At 45.8% G+C, this 19,229-nt stretch overlaps 1 protein-coding gene across 1 annotated transcript in view; it reads left to right on the top strand.

Annotated features, from left to right (window-relative positions):
• Nucleotides 1–19,229, top strand: part of FERMT2 (FERM domain containing kindlin 2) — a 144,917-nt gene that overhangs the window by 18,281 nt on the left and 107,407 nt on the right. Inside the window, 1 exon segment of the mRNA XM_048486301.1 lies at nucleotides 17,636–17,869. Coding sequence (XP_048342258.1) covers nucleotides 17,636–17,869 — 234 coding nt within the window.

Below are 19,229 nucleotides of genomic sequence, written 5' to 3'. Positions count from 1 at the left end.
CTTCCCTTCCTTCCTTCCATCCTCCCTCCTTCCCTTCCTTCCTTCCATCCTCCTTCCCTTCCTTCCTCCCTCCTTCCCTTCCTCCCTCCTTCCCTTCCTTCCATCCTCCCTCTCTCCCTTCCTCCCTCCCTCCCTCCTTCCTTCCTTCCATTCATCCTCCCTCCTTCCCTTCCTTCCTTCCTTCCTTCCTTCCTTCCTTCCTTCCTTCCGTCCTTCCTTCCCTCCTTTCCTCCTTCCTTCCTCCCTCCCTCCCCCCCCCCCCCCCTCCCTCCCTCCCTCCCTCCCTCCCTCCAACATCTCATCTCCCTTCTCCAAGGTGATGGGATGCTGGAGCCGCACTCCTCTGGGCTCATCTGAATGGCTGATTTTCCCTTTGGGGCAGGCCAGCTTCCTGTCCGTCACAGAGGGCAACTTGGAAAACTTGGCACCTGCAAGTGATGGCTAAGACTCCTGATGCTGAGTGGACTGGATTTGCTCCATCCATTAGATGTTTGTTGAGGGGGGAGAGAAGCAGCGCCCAAAGGGATGGTGGACAAGGAGAAGGAGGAGGGAGAGAAAAAATGTGGTTGGAGGAGCTGGGAGCGGGAGGGGGAATGGGGGGGGGGGGAAGAGAAGCAGCGGAAGTGAGTGGGGATTTCCCTTCCCAGTAAGTTCCCTCTGAAGCCCTTCTTACCTCTTTATTTCCCTCCCCTCCCGCCTGCTCCCTTCCACAATGTAGCTGTAGCAGTGTGTGGGGGGGGGGTGTAGTCTGAGCCATTATTCTCTTCTTCCCTCCCCCTTTTTCCTCATAGGCTCTGAATGCACGTGCTGCAGAACATTTGCTCCGGTCAGCGGGTGCGGCATCAGAGCAGAGCACGCAGTAATATGCAAACAGGGTCCAGAGGTGTACACCTCTGAAGATGCCAGGTACAGATGCAGGCAAAACATTAGGAACAAGATCTACCGGGCCACGGCCACACAGCCCGGAAAACCCACCACAACCAGTGGAATCTGGCCATGAAGGCCTTAAAAGAATACAAGTAGTTTTAAATTTAGTGCTTTAATTTTTTCTCTTTTCTGTTTGCAGGCATGCTTTAATTTCAGAACATTCGACAGTAGTCTGAAACTGAATGAGAGAGTAGATTCCTTACATATCAGCTTTTTGCATTGTTATCAGTTCGTTTAGATTTGGCAGTATTTGTTCCAAGTGGATACCACTGATTATCTGGCTAGTCTGGGATTAACTACTAGTTTAGAATAGAAGAATCGTGTAGTTTCCTTGAAACAGAGACAGACAATTGAAGTTTGCGAGCTGAATGACTCCAAAAGATTGCTTCTGTCTATTTGACAGTCTCCAATAGACTATTTGACAGTCTATTTGACTGGCTTGTTATACCACAGACAGGAAATAGCAGGTTTATAATTTACAACCCGCTTAAATCAGTAGCTTCCTTTTGGGGATGACTAAGTTGCAGTCTCTTCATTGCACCATTCTAAATCTAAATCTGTGCCATTCATGCAGTACTAAGATACTCTTTAATGTTCTAGTTGAGTATGAATGGGGATACTGGAAATAAAGAAGAATCTTGTGACATTTTACGTCTTAAGCAGAGTTTTAGCTTTCTAAGCTCCTTGACTTCAGTTTACTTCATTGAGGATGGCACTGTTGAAGACCAACAGATTTTCATTTCATTTTTATTCTATTAAATTTCTATCCTGCTTTCCCCAACCGGAATCGGGCTCACGGCGGTTTACAAACAATTAAAATATCTTACTAATACATAGAAATGCTATACCTACCATTAAAACACACTTAGGCCGTTTCCGCACCGTTTCCGCATCCGTTCACATGGATGGTCCCAGGAGGGCGGCAGGTGGTGGCACAGCCTTCGCACAGGCTGCGCCGTCGCCGAACGCCTACCTTGTCTCCTGGCTTCCAGCTAGTTGCAGAAGCCAGGGAACACGCCCCCGCAGCCTGGAGCGACGGCTCTGGAGTCGCAGGCCAGAGCGAGTCCCCTGGTTTTCTCCCTCTGCAACAAGCCAGAAGCCAGGAGACAAGGTAGGCGTTCGGGAAAGGGAGGGGGGGAATGGCGCCTTCCAGCTGCTGCTGTTCGTACGGCAGCAGTTGGAAGCTGCTGTTTCTGAAATACCTCGCCCAGGGAGCGAGGTTCGGAAACAGCGGCTTTGCGCCGCTCGGGGGTTGCGAGGCCTCCGCCACTGCGATGCGGCGGCGGCAGCCATGCGAACACCTCCCCAGGGACGCTGTATGCATGCATTCATTCATTCATTCATTCATTCATTCATTCATTCATTCATTCATTCATTCATTCGATTTGATAAACCGCCCTACCCCCGAAGGGCTTTTTAGTGTCCCTGGGTTGCTGTATTCCGCCCGTGCGGAAACAGCCTCTAACACAAGATGGCAACAAATAAATTTAAGCCTATGAAAACCGTCCAGCCCATTGTCTGAGCATGGACTGAATCAAGAAGGGGCAGTGCGTGCATTGATGATATTGGGACACGTGAGCAGCATCAACCAACGACCTGGCAGAACATCTCTGTCTTACAGGCCCTCTAGAACTGTTTCTGTAGGGTCTTGGTATCAACCGACAGAGTTTCACCAGGCAGAGAAAGCCCTGACTGGTCAAAGCCAACTGCACATCCTTGAGCCCAGGAACCACCAGAAGGTTCTTATCGGAAGACTGAAGTGTCCTCTGCGGGTAATAGCATTCTAGCATACATAGATTTGAATTAACTTGAGCCCCTTTCATCAAAGGCATGTAGTAAGTCTTCACTAGACAGATATTATACGAGCTCATGAAGCTATCTTGGCATCTGCTTGTCCATCCTCTAATGTTGTATGTGCCACCATTCAAGTTTCATCAACTGGCGAAGGTGTCAGACTAGTCCAGGGGTGTGCAACCTGTGGCTCTCCAGATGTTCATGGACTACAATTCCCAACAGCCCCTGCCAGCATGGCTAATTGTAGTCCATGAACATCTGGAGAGCCACAGGTTGCACACCCCTGGACTAGGATTATTTCATCTTCCTATCTCTTCAGTCCAAGTGTAGAACTCATCATAAGAAAAGCTGGATTAGATTTCACATGAAGGTGGAGTGACTATTGATGGAAGGAATGTTAATGACTTCCAATACTCAGATGAGACCACGTTATTTGCAGAAATTTGAGGCAACAAAAATAATGACTGCTAAATTCATTGAAACTTTTCCATTCCTTGGCTCCATCATCAATCAAAAGGGAGAGTGCAGCCAAGAAATCAGAAGGAGATTGGGAAGGGCAGCTATGAAGGAGCTGGAAAAGATTCTTATGTGTAAGGATGCGTCCCTGATGACCATGGTATCCCCCACTATGATTTATGGGTAATGAAATTGAAATGTGGAGTTGGAGGAGATTTTACAGATACTGTAGACCACCAGAAAGCCAGTTGGGTTCTAGATCAAATCCAGCCTGAATTTTCCCTAGAATTCAAAATGATCAAACGGAGGTATTGTTCTTTGGTCACAATATGAGAAGATGACACTCACTGGAAAAGACAATAATGCTAAGAAAAGTTGAAAGCAGCAGGAAAAGAAGATGACCCCAACATGAGATGAATTGACTCTGTAAAGGAAACCGCGGCCCTCAGTTTTCAGGACTTCAGTATGCAAGACCTGAGCAATAGGAAGTTTCAGAGGTCATTAATTCATAAGGTCAATGTTATTTCCACCTGTGGGTTTAGTGGGGCAGAACGTGGAAGGAAGCTTGCCATAATTCAGAGAGAATAAAACATTTTCTTTTTACGTCCACTTATCGACATATCCTGTCGCCACATAGAACATAGTGACACAACAAAACCATGATCTTTCAGAGTTTAACAATTCAGTTTTCCCTCTTTCACAGCTTGGCAACCCCGAAGCCCTTTTCTTTCATCTTGTTGGTGCTTTGGGACTGTCCAATTGAACAGTCTGAAGATGAGAGTTCCAACAGAACTCCCCGCTAGAATAAGCACAGCTTTGAAGCAATAAATTCTAAAGTTTACAATTCAGAACAAAAGTCTCCCTCTCTACTAATTTCCATGCACACATCGTAGTTATCTTAAACAAGGTGCTAAGAGAAGAAGAAGAGTTTGGATTTATATCCCCCCTTTCTCTCCTGCAAGAGACTCAAAGAGGCTGACAATCTCCTTGCCCTTCCCCCCTCATAACAAACACCCTGTGAGGTAGGTGGGACTGAGAGAGCTCCGAGAAGCTGTGACTAGCCCAAGGTCACCCAGCTGGCGTGTGTGGGAGTGTACAGGCTAATCTGAATTCCCCAGATAAGCCTCCACAGCTCAGGCGGCAGAGCTGGGAATCAAACCCGGTTCCTCCAGATTAGATACACGAGCTCTTAACCTCCTACGCCACTGCTGCTCCTATAATTAAGAGCCTATAATTAAATTTCAAGGTCCCAGCCGGGTAGCCTTTCTTTCCCCTTCTGCTTTACAGATATCCTTCAACTTTCTTCCTCTGGAGGCTCCATCCCTTCCTGGCTCTTTCCATTCCTATCTGGGGATTACATCAGCAGTTCTTTTTTAAAAAAAAATAATAAAAGACAAATAAACCAGTTCCTGGACCAAAGAATAAATGAGTGCAAATTTAATACTAAAAATGGCTGTATTCAGAAACCCATGGGGGAACATTTCATTCTCCCAAGACACAAAATCACTGATTTACAAGTTCCGTGCTTTACAGAAAAAAAAGAAATTGAAAGAAAAACTCCAGCATGAAACCAATGAATGTGGATTAACCGATGAGTCTTATGCTGTTCTGATGGCTTAACAGGGGTTTGGAAGTTAACTAGCTTATCAAAACCAGGAAGACTCGCTGATGTTTGAATTCTGCATAGTTAATACCTCACCCTCTGTTTCCTGCATTTCACTGTCCTTCGACGTTCCTTCTTCCCTAACTTTGTATGTATCTAGTGAGAACTCGCTACATGCCTCGGATGAAGTAGTTTGCAGTTCACCAAAGCTTCTGTTAGAATAATAACCCATTAGTCTTTAAAGTGCCAGAAGCCACAATACAATGCTATCAACCACATCTGTGCATAACAAGTTCCACCCAAACACTTACTGATTGGTTCCCCACCCTGGGGACGTGGACAATATATACCCCAAACATTCCCTTCTCTCTGGACACAGTGTGTAACAGATTTCCCTCTGTGATACACCTCTGAAGATGCCAGCCACAGATGCAGGCGAAACGTTAGGGACAAGATCCACCAGACCACGGCCACACAGCCCGGAAAACCCACCACAACCAGACACCTCTTCTGTTTTTGCTACAGTGAGTTGCTATGTGGGTGTTGGATGCTCTTTCAGATAGTTATTTCCACTATGAAGAATATTGGAGAGTTCAGTGTCTTCCTGAGAAGTCTAGGTGGTCACATTTGAAAGGAGATAGAAAGGACTGTTGTAGTAGCGTTTAGTTCATTTATTCTCTGAAATCTAGTGTTTCAAAAGCATATTTTCTGCTGTGGCTTTGTTTGGGAGGACAAGCATCTCATGGGGCAGCAGCATCTCATGGGCTTTGTTCACTGGGAGCACTTGAAAGCTCTCCTGAACCTAAAGTAGTTATTCCTGCATCCATCTGTCCTTATCTGCACCACTATCCACCAATCTGTGGCTCTGGGGACCAGCATTCAAGTGAAAATGGAGCAGCTTACAATGAAAAACAGATTTACTTGGGTTCCCCTTAACTAAGCAGGGAATCTCACAATACTAGAACCAGGGGGCATTCATTGAAAATGCTGGGGGGAAGAATTAGGACTAATAAAAGGAAACACCTCTTCACGCAACGTGTGATTGGAGTTTGGAATATGCTGCCACAGGAGGTGGTGATGGCCACTAACCTGGATAGCTTTAAAAGGGGCTTGGACAGATTTATGGAGGAGAAGTCGATACGTCAACCTTGAACCTCCTTGATCTTAGGATTGCAAAATGAAAGGTGATCCAGGTGGGTGTCAGTGGAGCAGCAGCAGAAGGCCATTGCTTTCACATCCTGCACGTGAGCTCCCAAAGGCACCTGGTGGGCCAGTGCGAGTAGCAGAGTCCTGGACTAGATGGTTCCGAAAATTGATCCAGCAGGCAAGTTCTTATGTTTCTTATGTTCTAATGTCACAGTACTGTATATTGTAGGATTTCTTCTCAGAGCTATTGGAGGCAGAAGACTTTGTGTAATTCATTGTTACACTGGTGCTATGTAACATTATAGAAGTTTGCAGCTAAAAATATTACAGAATCAGAGTTTAAATCTGTTCATGTTAAAATAGGCTGATTCCAAAACGCCTGATGATCATTTCCACCCCAAATCACAGAACTTGTTAATCTCTGGTGCCAACATTTTTAGGTTGGGAAACTCTGGATCGTGTTGCAAGGAAAGGCGAGGGAATCGTAGCAATTATTAAACTTTCAGCCAAAGAAACTCCCTTATAATGTTCAGTTTTCAACAGTCAGAACAAGTTTTTTTTCATTTTGTCTGAACTTTATTCCAAAATATGTACAAATAAGAGTGCCTCTGTTTTATTAGGAGGAATTGGGGTGGGAGGGGAAGTGAGGAGACTGAAACAGATGCGCAAAGTTAACCATTCAGCACTATCAAAAGACAGTTCTGTTTTAACTATGTTTAGACTACATTCTCTTTAGCAAACAGGACAGGAAAAAATACACATATTTCTCTCTCGGTGGCTTCTAAGGTGCTCATTGTAACTCTTTGATGCAAAATTCGTGTGGACAAACAATATTACCAAATCTGAACTACCGTATATACTCATGTATAAGTCGACCCGCATATAAGTCGAGGCGCCTAATTTTACCACAAAAAACCTGGGAAAACTTATTGACTCGTGTATAAGTCTAGGGTGGGAAATGCAGCAGCTACTGGTAAATTTCAAAAATAAAAATAGATACCAATAAAAATGTTTTTGAATATTTATTTCAAAGAAAAACAGTATGGTATCAACAATAACTTTAAAAGTTCTTAAGTGGTATATATAACTCTCACAGACAGTTTCTCTTCAGAGTTTCATAGGGAAGATGCTCAACAAGATCCCCCTTTTAAAAAGTCCCTACAGCAGTGATGGTGAACCTATGGTAATCGGAAAAAGTTGTGCGAGGTGGCACCCCTCAAAGCCCCTCTCTGTGGGCACGCACAAGCATTGGCCAGAGTTCATCATGTGGGGCTGGAACAATAACAATGTTTTACATCCCCTACTACCACACATCTAGATCTGGACCCAGTCACTGAGGCACAACGTGTGCACACCCTCGGTGCAGCGGTGGAGGGACTCGAAGCTGGCTGGCCTGGTGCCTGTGTCTCGGTGGCTTTCCTGACTGGGGCGGGGGCAGAGGAAGCAGAGATGATGGAGAGGCACAGAGCGATGCGCATGGACTTGCTGGAGGCTAGGGCAGGCTGAAGCCCCTGCTCGAAAGGGCTGTGGGGCTGGAAAAAGGAAGAGCCAAACGCTTTTTTTTTCTAACAAATTAAAACCCTCAGCACCGTTAGGTTAAATTGCCGGGTTGGCTAACTTTTGTGATAAATAAGTGGGTTTGGGTTGCAATTTAGGCACTTGGTCTCAAAAAAAGGTCTCTCCGCCATCACTGCCCTACAGGTTCTCCTTCAACACGGATAGCTTCTATCATTACTATTGGAAGTGCGAAGATGCTTTATGCGTTGGTGATGGCAGCCACTGTCTCCAAAGCAAGTCTTCTTTTGCAGGTCTACAAGCTCAGCTGGAGCTGGTAGTAAGTCCCACCTGCTTTCCATAAAACACTGGGTGGGAGCCAAGAAAGGTGCTGGCAGTGGCTGCACCCCAGGGCACCCTGTGTGTGTGTGTGTGGGGGGGGATTCCTGCCACCATGGGTCTTGGAATGGTGCCCGCGATTTCCCAATGAGTATGGCTCCCTAGCACCATGGAGCTTCCTGCCCTGGAACAAAAATTCCCTACCCCAGCGGAACAGCAAATTTAATATTTAATATTCGCACCTATTCACTGAATATTCACTGTGAACAAAGCTACTGGCCACCTGTAGTGCAGCGAAGCAACAGCCCAAGGCTTACCTGGGAGCTGCCTTCATGCCCACATAGCAGGGAGCAGGTGCAGAAAAACACCCTCAGCTCCTGCAGGCCTTTTCACCAAGCTCGCCCACCTTTTTCCTCCCCACCTCGCTCAGCTACCCGGCTCACTTTCACCTCGTATAAGTGGGGGGGGCTTTTTTTCGCTGGGCACAAAAGAATGTTGCTGCGAGATTCAAGGACACTACACTGCGGTATATCACCCGGTATATTCACTGAAGCTATTTGGTGGTCGTGGAAAGGGCCACCAACTTGCAGCTGATTTACAACAACCCTGCAGGGTTTTCAAGGCAAGTGATGGTTTGCCGTTAGCTGTCCCTGCATAGCAGCCCTCGACTTCCTTGGTGGTCTCTCAGTAATAACCACCAACTGTATTTTTCCTTACTACTTGAGTGTTCATGTTCAACATACCTCGGAATGTGTGCGAGAGAAGGCTGAATGGGAATCCGCAGTGTCTTGTCTGTCCCGTGTGGTTCTGAAATTTATTTATTTTATTTATGTATATATCAAATTTATAAACTGCCCACCCCCGAAGGGCTCTGGGCGGTGTACACTAGGCCAAACACAGTATTACATACAATGGCCAAAACAACAATACACAGACTAAAATAGATTAGAGCAGGTTAAAACAATTTACACAATTCATAAAACTAGCAGCATCAGTACAGTATACAACACAACACAAGCCTTTATTGGCATATAAAACAGGACAAAATTTTAAAACAAAACAAGGTTAAGAAATACAGTTAAAATTACTAATTTCCAGTAGAAAATTTGCAACAGTTTCACAAAAGAGCACATCAGAGCTGTTCAGGAGATTGGGTTCGTCAGTACAGTATATATAACAATAAGATTATAAAAATGTGTGGCGCCCGAACCCAAGGCCGGGCGGGGGTAGCCGTGTAGATTAGATGTTATATTGTTAGTTCGGTGTGGGATTTGACCATGTAGAAGCCGTTCCTATTCTGGAAAGGTTACATCTGAACTGGGTACCAGTTAAGGGTTTTAGAAAAAAATTCCCAGATTTCTGGAATCTAATCTATTTCATATGTCTCCAGAGGTGGGCTCATCTGAGAGATCTACCACCCACGCCTGAGCACATGCTTGGCAAATTGACAGTTAGCTGCCTTGATTCCGTATGTCTTTCAGGCTGCCTAATGAAGCCACATGCAACCCTTGGCCATACTAATTCTGCAAACCTAGTTGGTCAAGGAGTCTTCTGTAGTTTCACAGACAAGCACTGAAAACCGAGAAACGTATGTCATTCAGATGTAGTTGGCCTTTGCCTGCCTCTGTATAACAGCACTTTTGCTGGAGATACGAAGAGAGGGGAAGGCCAACTCTGCTGTCTTTGCAGGGGGAAGGAGAGGGAAAGAGGTCCCCCCCCCCACCTCCCCCTTTGCAAGCCAGTGAACCTTTTTAAAAGGGGCCAGGAGAGAGCCTGATTTGGCCCTGGTGCCACCGCTGTTTTGTGCCCTCTTGGACTTCCAGTACACCCATAGAATCATAGAGTTGGAAGAGACTCCATCAAGTCCAACCCCCTGCCATGCAGGAACACACAATCAAAGCACTCCTGACAAGTGGCCGTCCAGCCTCTCTTTGAAAACCTCCGAGGTCGTGCATTCCACTGTCAAACAGCCCTGACTGTCAGGAAGTTTTTCTTGAGGTTCAGGTGGAATCTCTTTTCCTTCTCCTTGAGGTTACTGCTTGTATTCATTTCTTGGGATCTACATGGAGGAACGACTTGACAGATTGCCCCCGTTATCTGTGAGGCTGATATAATTGATGTCATCTTGTTTCTTCTGTAATTAATCTACTTCCGTTTCCTATTCAGCTAGTGCAATTGTTTGCAAACTAAATTGCATCCATTCATCTTAATTTGCTGAAACTGTAAATAAAAGCATGTATGCCCGTTGGGGAACTCCAGTTGTGTAGTTCTTACTATGTTTTTTGCTAATTGTTTTGCTAATTATTTTAACTTTGTGGTTACAGGCCCATTCTAACAGCAATCTCCAGTCTTAAATTATACCCGTTCAGCAATAGTGTGAATAAAATAGGAACTTAAAAAAATTAATCAAATGAGCAAATAGAAAGAGAGATGTTTACATCTTGATTAGTTATCAGTGTCTTTGCGTTTTTAATTGCAGTGTTCGCCACCATGGTAGGTAAAAAGGCAAGATAAAATTTAATGTTTACCCGCCTGCCATTCTTCTGCATAAGCTCCTTGCCCTTGTGAAGACTACCCATTGTTAGAATGCTATGTTGAACCTACTGTTCACCCAAATAAACTCAAAATCACACACGTTGCACTCTGGCTGTGTCCAGTCTTATATATTGATCTTACATATAATTAAACAACTTAACACTTCTTATTTGTATTTACATTTCCTTATTTCTCTAACAAAGTTCTTAAAGATACAGCATAAGGCTTCCAACTCTTGTAACTAAACATGAATAATCACTTAGTCCATTCAATTCTTTGTTCAGAGACAAAGCTTCAGTTCCATGTAGTCCATAGTCCAATTCAGTAGGTTCTACATAAAAACATCTCGCGCGTATAAAACGTTTTTCGTTCATCTTCCTCAGTATGCCAGTGTGTTCAATCCACTTCCAACAGTTCTTTGAGGCTTCTAATGGGTATATCTGAAATTAAAGTTACACAGATACATATGTGAACACACTGGCGTGTGTGGGAGTGCCCAGGCTATTCTGAATTCCCCAGATAAGCCTCCACAACTCAGGCGGCAGAGCTGGGAATCAAACCCGGTTCCTCCAGATTAGATACACGAGCTCTTAACCTCCTACGCCACTGCTGCTCCCTCTAGAGCAGTGGTGGCGAACCTATGGCACACGTGCCAGAGGTGGCACTCAGAGCCCTTTTTGGGGCACGCGTTCTGTCGCCCCAGTTTGGGCACTTGACAATGGCATAGCGCCAAGGGGGTGAGGGGTGCATGATGCACTGGGCATGCGCCCCTGCGGGGGCATGGCAAGGCTGTTCCAGGGGTGTGGCGGCAGTGTTTCGGGGCGTTCTGGGGACATTCCAGGGCAGGGTGGGGGCGGAAAGGGACCTGGCATGCCCCGGGTGCAGTTTCCCCTTGCTCCGCCCCTGGCACTCGGTCTGTAAAAAGGTTCGCCATCACGCGGAAAAAGTTGATCCTGCCTCCCTGTCCAAGGGGTGGGAATCACCCACTCAATATGTCCTCCTGCTCTCAAGGGAGAAGGACCCTTCATGGTGAGTATCCAATGGACCATACTCCCAGTCTCTTAACCTGCTCTAGGTAGCTGTGTTCCAAATTCCCTGAAACTAGTATCATAGGAAGTTTAGAAAGGCTGGATATGGAAATGATCTGTGAGGTTGCTTGAGTATTTTTTTTAAATTGTTGAGTTCAGTTCCAATTTGTCAAGGACTTTCATGAGTAGAATCAGTTGGCTGTTGAGGGTTTTCCAGGCTGAGTGGCCACGGTCTGGTAGTTTTTGCTACCATCTGTGGGCAAAACATTAGGAACAGAAATTACCAGACCACGGCCAATCAGCCCAGAAAACCCTCAACAACCCGGTCAGTTTGAATTTACTTCACCATTTTTGTTTTGCCAGTCTGTATTTTTTTTAAAGAAAGAGTTTATATTAGCCCAAGCTCCTGTGAAGGACTGTATCTCAAGTGAACTGTTGTGATCTAGAATCAGCCACAGCTGTCCAAACCTTGAAGCAGCAGAAGGTTTGGTCATGCAAAATACCTCTGCTTTCAGTGCCAAGCCCATTCTTTCTCTCCCCCCCCCCAGCCCCCCCGCCTCCGTTTTTCAGAGTCCTGCCAATTTGGACCAGAGTTCATTGTGATGATTTGACAGATTCTTTGAGAGCAGCCAGGCCTCGTTGCGAGCTGCATGCTTTTTCTATATTTGGTTTTGTTTAATTTGATGGTGTAATGCTATTGAGAATCATGGCTGCCGCTCCTGCCTTCTGGCCAGCAGAGTTTACTTTTGACAGAGAAGAATCCAAGTTTAATCCTTCTTCTTCTTCTTTTTTTGAGTAAGTGATGCTAATACAAGGATGACTGTCGTAAGTTCAACCTCAGCCCTTTTTCTCTCTCCTGTGGTAGGAATTTTCTGCCTCAGAAATTTAGAGAGCATGAAGTAGATTTTTAAAACAGTTGTTTGGATGTTTCTTGCTTGCCAGCACAATCTTTATGATCTTACATTAGTTGCTGTGGTATAGAGTTTTTGCTGTGGCAGCTAAAGGAGGAGGAGAAGAGTTTGGATTTATACCCCACCTTTCTCTCCTTATAGGGGCTTACAAACTCCTTTCCCTTCCTCTTCCCACAACAGATACCTTGTGAGGGAGGTGGGGCTGAGAGAGCTCAGAAGAACTGTGACTAGCCCAAGGTCACCCAGCTGGCATGTGTTGGAGTGCACAGGCTAATCTGGTTCACTAAATAAGCCTCCACAGCTCAAGTGGCAGAGCAGGGAATCAAACCCGGTTCCTCCAGATTAGAGTGCACCTGCTCTTAACCACTATACCACGCTGGCTCTCTAAAGCCATTTCCAATGCCTGGCAAGTCGGACAAAGAGTACTTTCCCCTCTCACCCTATAATTCCACCTATTCCAAAGGAAAGTGCTTCTTTGTGCTGCAGTTGTTAGTCAAATAAACTAAAGTAAGGTTTGGAGTTGCTTTGTACTAGAAAGAAACAAATCTGCTCCAGCATGAACTGAATTATGAGACATACGCCACAATCCTTTTTTAAAAAGCCCACTGAATAGACTTGAGTACCTTTCAGAGCAGGCCCTCTCAGGATTGTCGAAGGCTTCCACGGCCGGAATTACTGGAGTGTTGTGGGGTTTCCAGGCTATATAGCTGTGTTTTAATAGCATTTTCTCCTGACTTCCTATGAAGTCTCCTCTGAAGATGCCAGCCATGGATGCAGGTGAAACGTCAGGAGAAAATGCGACTGGAACACGGCCATACATCCCAGAAACCACAAAACACTCCTCTCAGGATTGTTCCCAATTACATATTAAGCTTTTATGATGTCACTATGTTCAGAGGTGGGATCCAGCAGGTTCTTACAGGTTCCCGAGAGTAGGTTACAAATTATTTGTGTGTGCCGAGAGGGGGTGACTAATGGGTGATTTTGCCACGTGATTTTTGCCTTAGTTACGCCCCTCCTCTCAGCAGTAGCGCACAGAACTTGAAGCAGTCTAGCAGGAGGTGCACCGGCGTGCGTGGCAGCCTGCGCCTGCGTGCATTCGTTTCCCACCCAAGGACTGGCGCAGTAGCTGCGTCCTTGCCACAGCCCCGCCCAGGAATGCCCGACCATGCCCCCATTGTGCCCCGCCCCATTGTCGCTATGCCACAGTTTGAATCCCACCACCATGGGAACCTGTTACTAAAATTTTTGGATCCCACCACTGACTATATTGCTGTTTGTTTTTGTTGCAACAGACTGGTAAGACTTTAATATAGCCGAGATCTGGCTGGCCTCAACCCAAGCCAGGGCTTTTTTGACCCTGGGAGTAATCTGGTGGAAAGCTCTGTCAAGTGAATGCTGTTCCACCAGGCGTATGGTAGAGGCAACTACGGTTTCCCTCTGGCCTCGCCCATGTTACTACTGATCTATCCTATTTCAGTCCTTTCCATCTTGGTTTATTCTATTTATGGGTTACACTGCGGTTATCTCCACAAAACCATCCTTCACCACCACCTTTCAAATGAATCTTTTCTTCTTGTTCGCTTTCTTCATTGTCCAGCTTTCACACCCATACTTTATAGCACTATGTTTTAACGTTGTGCGGTTGAATTTTTTGTTACTACCATATGATGAACTTAAATTGAAATGCTGTTTAAAAAATGCTGGAAGTTCAAGAAATTGAACCCCCTTCTTATCTGCTTTTCTGTGCAAGTCTATGTACTTCTGATGGTACAAACTGTTGTTGCACAAAAGATGTTTATGCTTGCCTGTCTCAATCACTGTTATGATTTGGTACTCCAAATCTACCTGCTTTGAAACTGTCCTGCTAGAAACTGAAACTGTCTTACTTAGGTTTTATTCACACCTCAAATTCTACCTTTTTTTCAGTCTGTTTCTATTAACTGTAGTTCTAGAAACAATTCTGCGCATTTTATACAATAGTAAGTGAACCTTAAAACAGGAAATAGGAGCCTGATGGGTAAGATAATAGTTTTTGATGTGGTTAAAAAAACCCACTTAGACATCTGTCTGGCTTGACTGTTTCCTTTTTGTGCAGCTGATGCAGATCCACGGGGTTGATATATATGCAGTGCCAAATACGATATCGATAACATCTGTCATGTGAACAGATCTGCACAAACTTTGCCCGTTGATAATGGGTTCTGAGGAGAAATGTGAGCTTTTGCTTGATAATAATGCTTTCCTGGCCCACGGGCTGAATTCGTGCCATGCTACAGTCTTTGATTTCTATGACAGCTGCAGAACAGACCTAGAGATAAGTTTCTTGACAGATATTAGCCCAGACGGCAAGTTGGACTTTATGTGTAGATACTGCATGTTTATCTCCTACTTCCGTAAAAAAAGGTTCTTCCTCTTTTATCTTTATGTAATTACTTGTTTAAAGCATTTATTAGCTGCCTTTCTCCCTTGAGGAACATGAGGCGGCTTGCAATATAATCATCTCCACAATGGTCCTGTGAGTTGGGTTAGACTGAGAAAATGTGACTGTACTCTGTCCCACCAAAAGATCCAAGTAAACGTCTGAATTCATCTGCCGCCACTTCCTGGATCTTTGTTTTAGCTAGAATGCTCCTGTTGGGTCCTAGAACAGACTCCCCATTCTCCCCCACCCTCCCACCGCCCCAATCACCACGCTGCCCAAATACCAAGGCGGGGGGTGGGGCGGTTCACCACTGCAGTCTCCAAGCCCCAGCCCAGCAGGACAGTGACAAGCTACCCTCCCCCAGCAGACCCAGCAACAGCCTCCCCATTCCCCACCACCACCTTCCCCCACCCCCGGCTACTGTGTATATACACTACTCTATTCAGAGTGCCTCACCTTTTGACCTCACTGTATATATACTCCACTTGCTTTCCATTCCTACCATCAGATCCTCTGAAGATGCCAGCCACAGATGCAGGCGAAACGTCAGGAGAGAATGCTGCTAGAACACGGCCGTACAGCCCGGAAACCACACAGCACCCCAATTCTCATATTCATTTGGGACTATATTCTAAGGCGGAAGCATACAACTTTGTCTTCCGGTGCACCTTACTAACATCTTTTTCTGAGACAGCATAATAAGTATTTAAGCATTCAGCAAACTAAGCGTGTCTGACATATAACAGTATTTAAAGCAAAAGGAGGGGCTTCAGCGAGCACACGGTGAATCTGTGGAATTCTGTGCCCTGGAGTATTGTAAAAGTTGAAGAGAAGAAGGGTTTGCCATTGACCAAGTTCTTCGTGGAATGTAACTTCCTGCCCAGAGGGCCCTTAGCTGAGTGAGGGGTGTGGGTGATAATTATTAATTAATTAACAAGCCTTTATTTGGCACAAAGGGTGACAATTATATCAACACTCTCCTTTTAGTTTTTAACATCTAGCGTTGACCACTTGCTGCAAACAGGATAACATCTAGCGTTGACCACTTGCTGCAAACAGAAATCATGTTAGAAGGGCAGTTGGCCTAGTACAGAGTATGCTAGCTGGAGATTTCTCATGCACTGATAGTCGCTTTCTGTTCCGGTAACTCTTTTCCATTTTTTTTCCTGTGAGTTGCACAGAGAGGATGCGGTTGACAAGGCTGAACAGTCTTTCCTATATGAAACAGACTTTATATAGAAAGGGCACAAAGACTGATTAATCAAGACTTACAAGGACTGTAAAAAAGCAAATTCCAGGCTCATTACCTCTGTGAATATTTGCCTCTTACGTTGACAAGGTGATTTGTCCTGTTTTCCTGATCTATTTGGGTGTTGTACAAAGGACCCTTCAGTATGGCCTTTGGGCCTAGTAAAAGGGCAGATCTTGCCCCAAGAATCTTGCACGTCCATGTTATGTCCAAAATTTAATCTGTGAAGAATTATTTTTAGTGTGAATTGAAAGCTATAATGACTGTTTTCGGCCACAGTGCCTAGAATTCAAAGAGTGATTTATTGATTGGTGGGTTTCCCCCCTCTGTTGATGTGTTTGGGTGGGGGGAAATGAATATTGCAAACAGAGGGTTTGATCCCATCAGTTGAAGCTAGGTCTTCTCGCATGTTGCAGTAGAGGAGCTATCATGTTAAGACACGTTCGTATACATACACGTGGAAAGCTTTTGGAAAACGAGTGGGATCCTGAGAAGGAGGGCAGGAAGGGGTGCGTCAGTGCTTGGTTCTCGTGGCCCTTTCTTACATTCCCAGGTTAATGCCGATCATCACTTTGGGGTCAGGAAAGAATTGTCCTCTGGGCTAGATTGGCCAGGGATCCTAGAGATTTTTTGCCTTCCTCTGGTCACAGAACAGGGATCACTGGGGTGGGGAGGGGGGGAGGAGGTTGTGAATTTCCTGCATTGTTCTGGGGGTTGGACTAGATGACCCTGGGGGTGCCTTCCAGCTCTATGAATGTATGCCTCAGTGTGCTTTATCACTGGGTTGGTTCTGCTTATCTGCAGTGGCGTATCTGCCTAGGGACAAGGGGTACCCCTTGTCCCCGGGCGCCACTCTTCTGGTCACGTGGGGGGCGCAAAATCGGCCTCCCATGTGACCAGGAAGTCCTGCTGTCTTGTCGTTTTCACGTGCCTTGACCCCCGGACTCACCAGTCCCACTCCTTCCTGCTCCCCAAGCCCCACCCCGGCCTCAGTGCTTATAAAAGAAGGTCTCTGAGGCCGGAACTGCAGTCTCTTTTGGCCTGCCCAGAGGGGAGGTCAGAAGAAACTAGGCTGCCGGCTGGGAGAGTCTGGAGGAGTAGGTAGGCTCCCTAGACCTTGCCCATGTCCATGGTGACATGGGCGGGGTCAAGGGCAGTGGGGAGCGGAGCCAGGGTGAGGGGCCAGAGCCTGCGGTGTGGGGGGCGGGGCAGAGCCTGGGGGGTATCCTGGAGATAATTTGTCTCCAGGTGCCATTTACCCCTGGTACACCTCTGCTTATGTGGCTGTATCTCTGCTGATAATGATGTTGGGGAGTTTAGTGTTTTGTGGTTGCTACGCAAAGCAATGCGAGTAATACAAACAAAATGCAGCTTGAGTGACTGTAGTCTCTGATTTTTAGTGTCGTGGGTGCTGCCCTGAGCCCGTTGGGGGAGGGTGGGGTAAAAATGCAATCAATCAATTAATCAATCCACTGACAACTTTCTGTAGGGATGACCAGTCATTTCATTGGCATTAAAAGAGGATTGGATGCATCCATGGTTTGCTTGCTTGCTTAATTAAGCGATTAATTGATTAATTAATGGTTTAATTAATTGTGACCGTATTTCTAGCTAAAGATATTTCTGTTATGTGTGCCTGGATTCTTCATGGTTTCCCTGACTCCCCCCCGCCCCCTCCAGTGACTAGATTTGTAATTTAATCCATGATTTCATGTCTTTGTCACTTAGATGTCAAAAAAGACTGGTCTGACCATGCCCTGTGGTGGGAAAAGAAGAAAACCTGGCTCCTTAAAACTCACTGGACCTTGGACAAGTATGGGATACAGGCCGATGCCAAGCTACAGTTTACTCCCCAGCACAAACTGCTGCGACTCCAGCTCCCGAACATGAAGTACGTGAAGGTGAAAGTGAACTTCTCGGACAGAGTCTTCAAGGCCGTTTCTGACATCTGCAAAACCTTCAGTAAGTACCTGCCACTTAGGTGGATAGCTCCGCCTCTCAGTGTGACAAGGAACCAACTTCTGGCGCTCATCAGTTAACGCGACCACGTATTGGAAGCAAACAGAGATGTTTTAATCCAGGGGTGTCCAACTCTGATGCCCAGATGTTCATGGATTGGCCATGCTGGCCGGAACTGATGGGAATCGTAGTCCATGAACATCTGGGGCATCAGAGTTGGACACCCCTGTTTTAACCCGTCTTCCTCTGTCTTGACTGATCAATCTGCTGTGACGCAAGCACCGTGCGCTTCTCTTGTACAAGGAAGAGCAAGTAGCTATCAGCTTGATGGAAATTTGTGAATGTGAAATCAAGGGTGGGCCGTAGCTTTGGTGTCCTCTCTGATTGCCTGCTGTAATTTTGGAGACTCTGTTTCCAGGCTCGTAATTTGGGTGTAGTTGTCTGTTGCAGTGTGAAGCATGTTGCTTGAAATCCAGGGTGGTAGATCTGAAAAGGCACTCAAGGGCTTGATCTGATGGCCGCTCGTACTACTAAAGATCCTGCTGGCTTCTTAAAGCATTGGGAAAAGAAAGATTTCCCCATGAAACCTCTGGGCAAAAGGGGTGTTCTCTAGTTGAACAGCTGCATCTCCCAGGCTTGTACCTTCCTTGCATATTCAGCTAGAGTCCTTCTCACTCCAGCTGGCTCCAACCTGCTCGGAAGAAGAAGGTAAATAGATAGTGAGAAGTGTGGGATATTGAGTTACAGTGATTTAAAACCATGCTTGTTGGAAGTGCGTTCTTGAGGATTCGTGGAATCCTGTGGTTCAGCGGTCTCACTGGGTAAAGGAACTCTTTTTCTTTTCTTCATCAAACCTCTGTGTGCTGTCGGCATCCCATCAAATTTTGGTGACGTCAACTTTTATAGATTGTTGTAATGGCTGTTGTGGTGTGATTATTATTATTATTATTAGATTCCGGGGTACCAGTGGAGAAATAGTGCGTGAAGAAAAGGTTGTGTGTGTCAGGAGTGCTTGCTTGTTATCACTCTGAATGCTTGGTGTAGCGGTTAAGAGCAGGTGCACTCTAATCTGGAGAACTGGGTTTGATTCCCCACTCTGCCACTTGAGCTGTGGAGTCTTATCTGGCGAACTGGATTTGTTTCCGCACTCCTACATTCCTGCTGGGTGGCCTTGGGCTAGTCACAGTTCTTAGGTCTACAAATCAGGGTATATCAAGTTTAATTCCACTTATCCAGCAAAAAGGATGCCGACAAGCTAATGAAGTTACAACCGTATGGTCTGGTTCTTATCTACGCATGACACTGGAACTCTATAATTGGAATTCCTGATGTATAATTTTCCTTAAGAAGCTTCTTAGGAGGA

The sequence above is a fragment of the Sphaerodactylus townsendi genome, linkage group LG02, assembly GCF_021028975.2.
Source record: "Sphaerodactylus townsendi isolate TG3544 linkage group LG02, MPM_Stown_v2.3, whole genome shotgun sequence".
Lineage (NCBI taxonomy): Eukaryota > Metazoa > Chordata > Lepidosauria > Squamata > Sphaerodactylidae > Sphaerodactylus > Sphaerodactylus townsendi.
The sequence above is the reverse complement of the archived record's forward strand: the minus strand, read 5'-3'. Positions and strand labels throughout refer to the sequence as shown.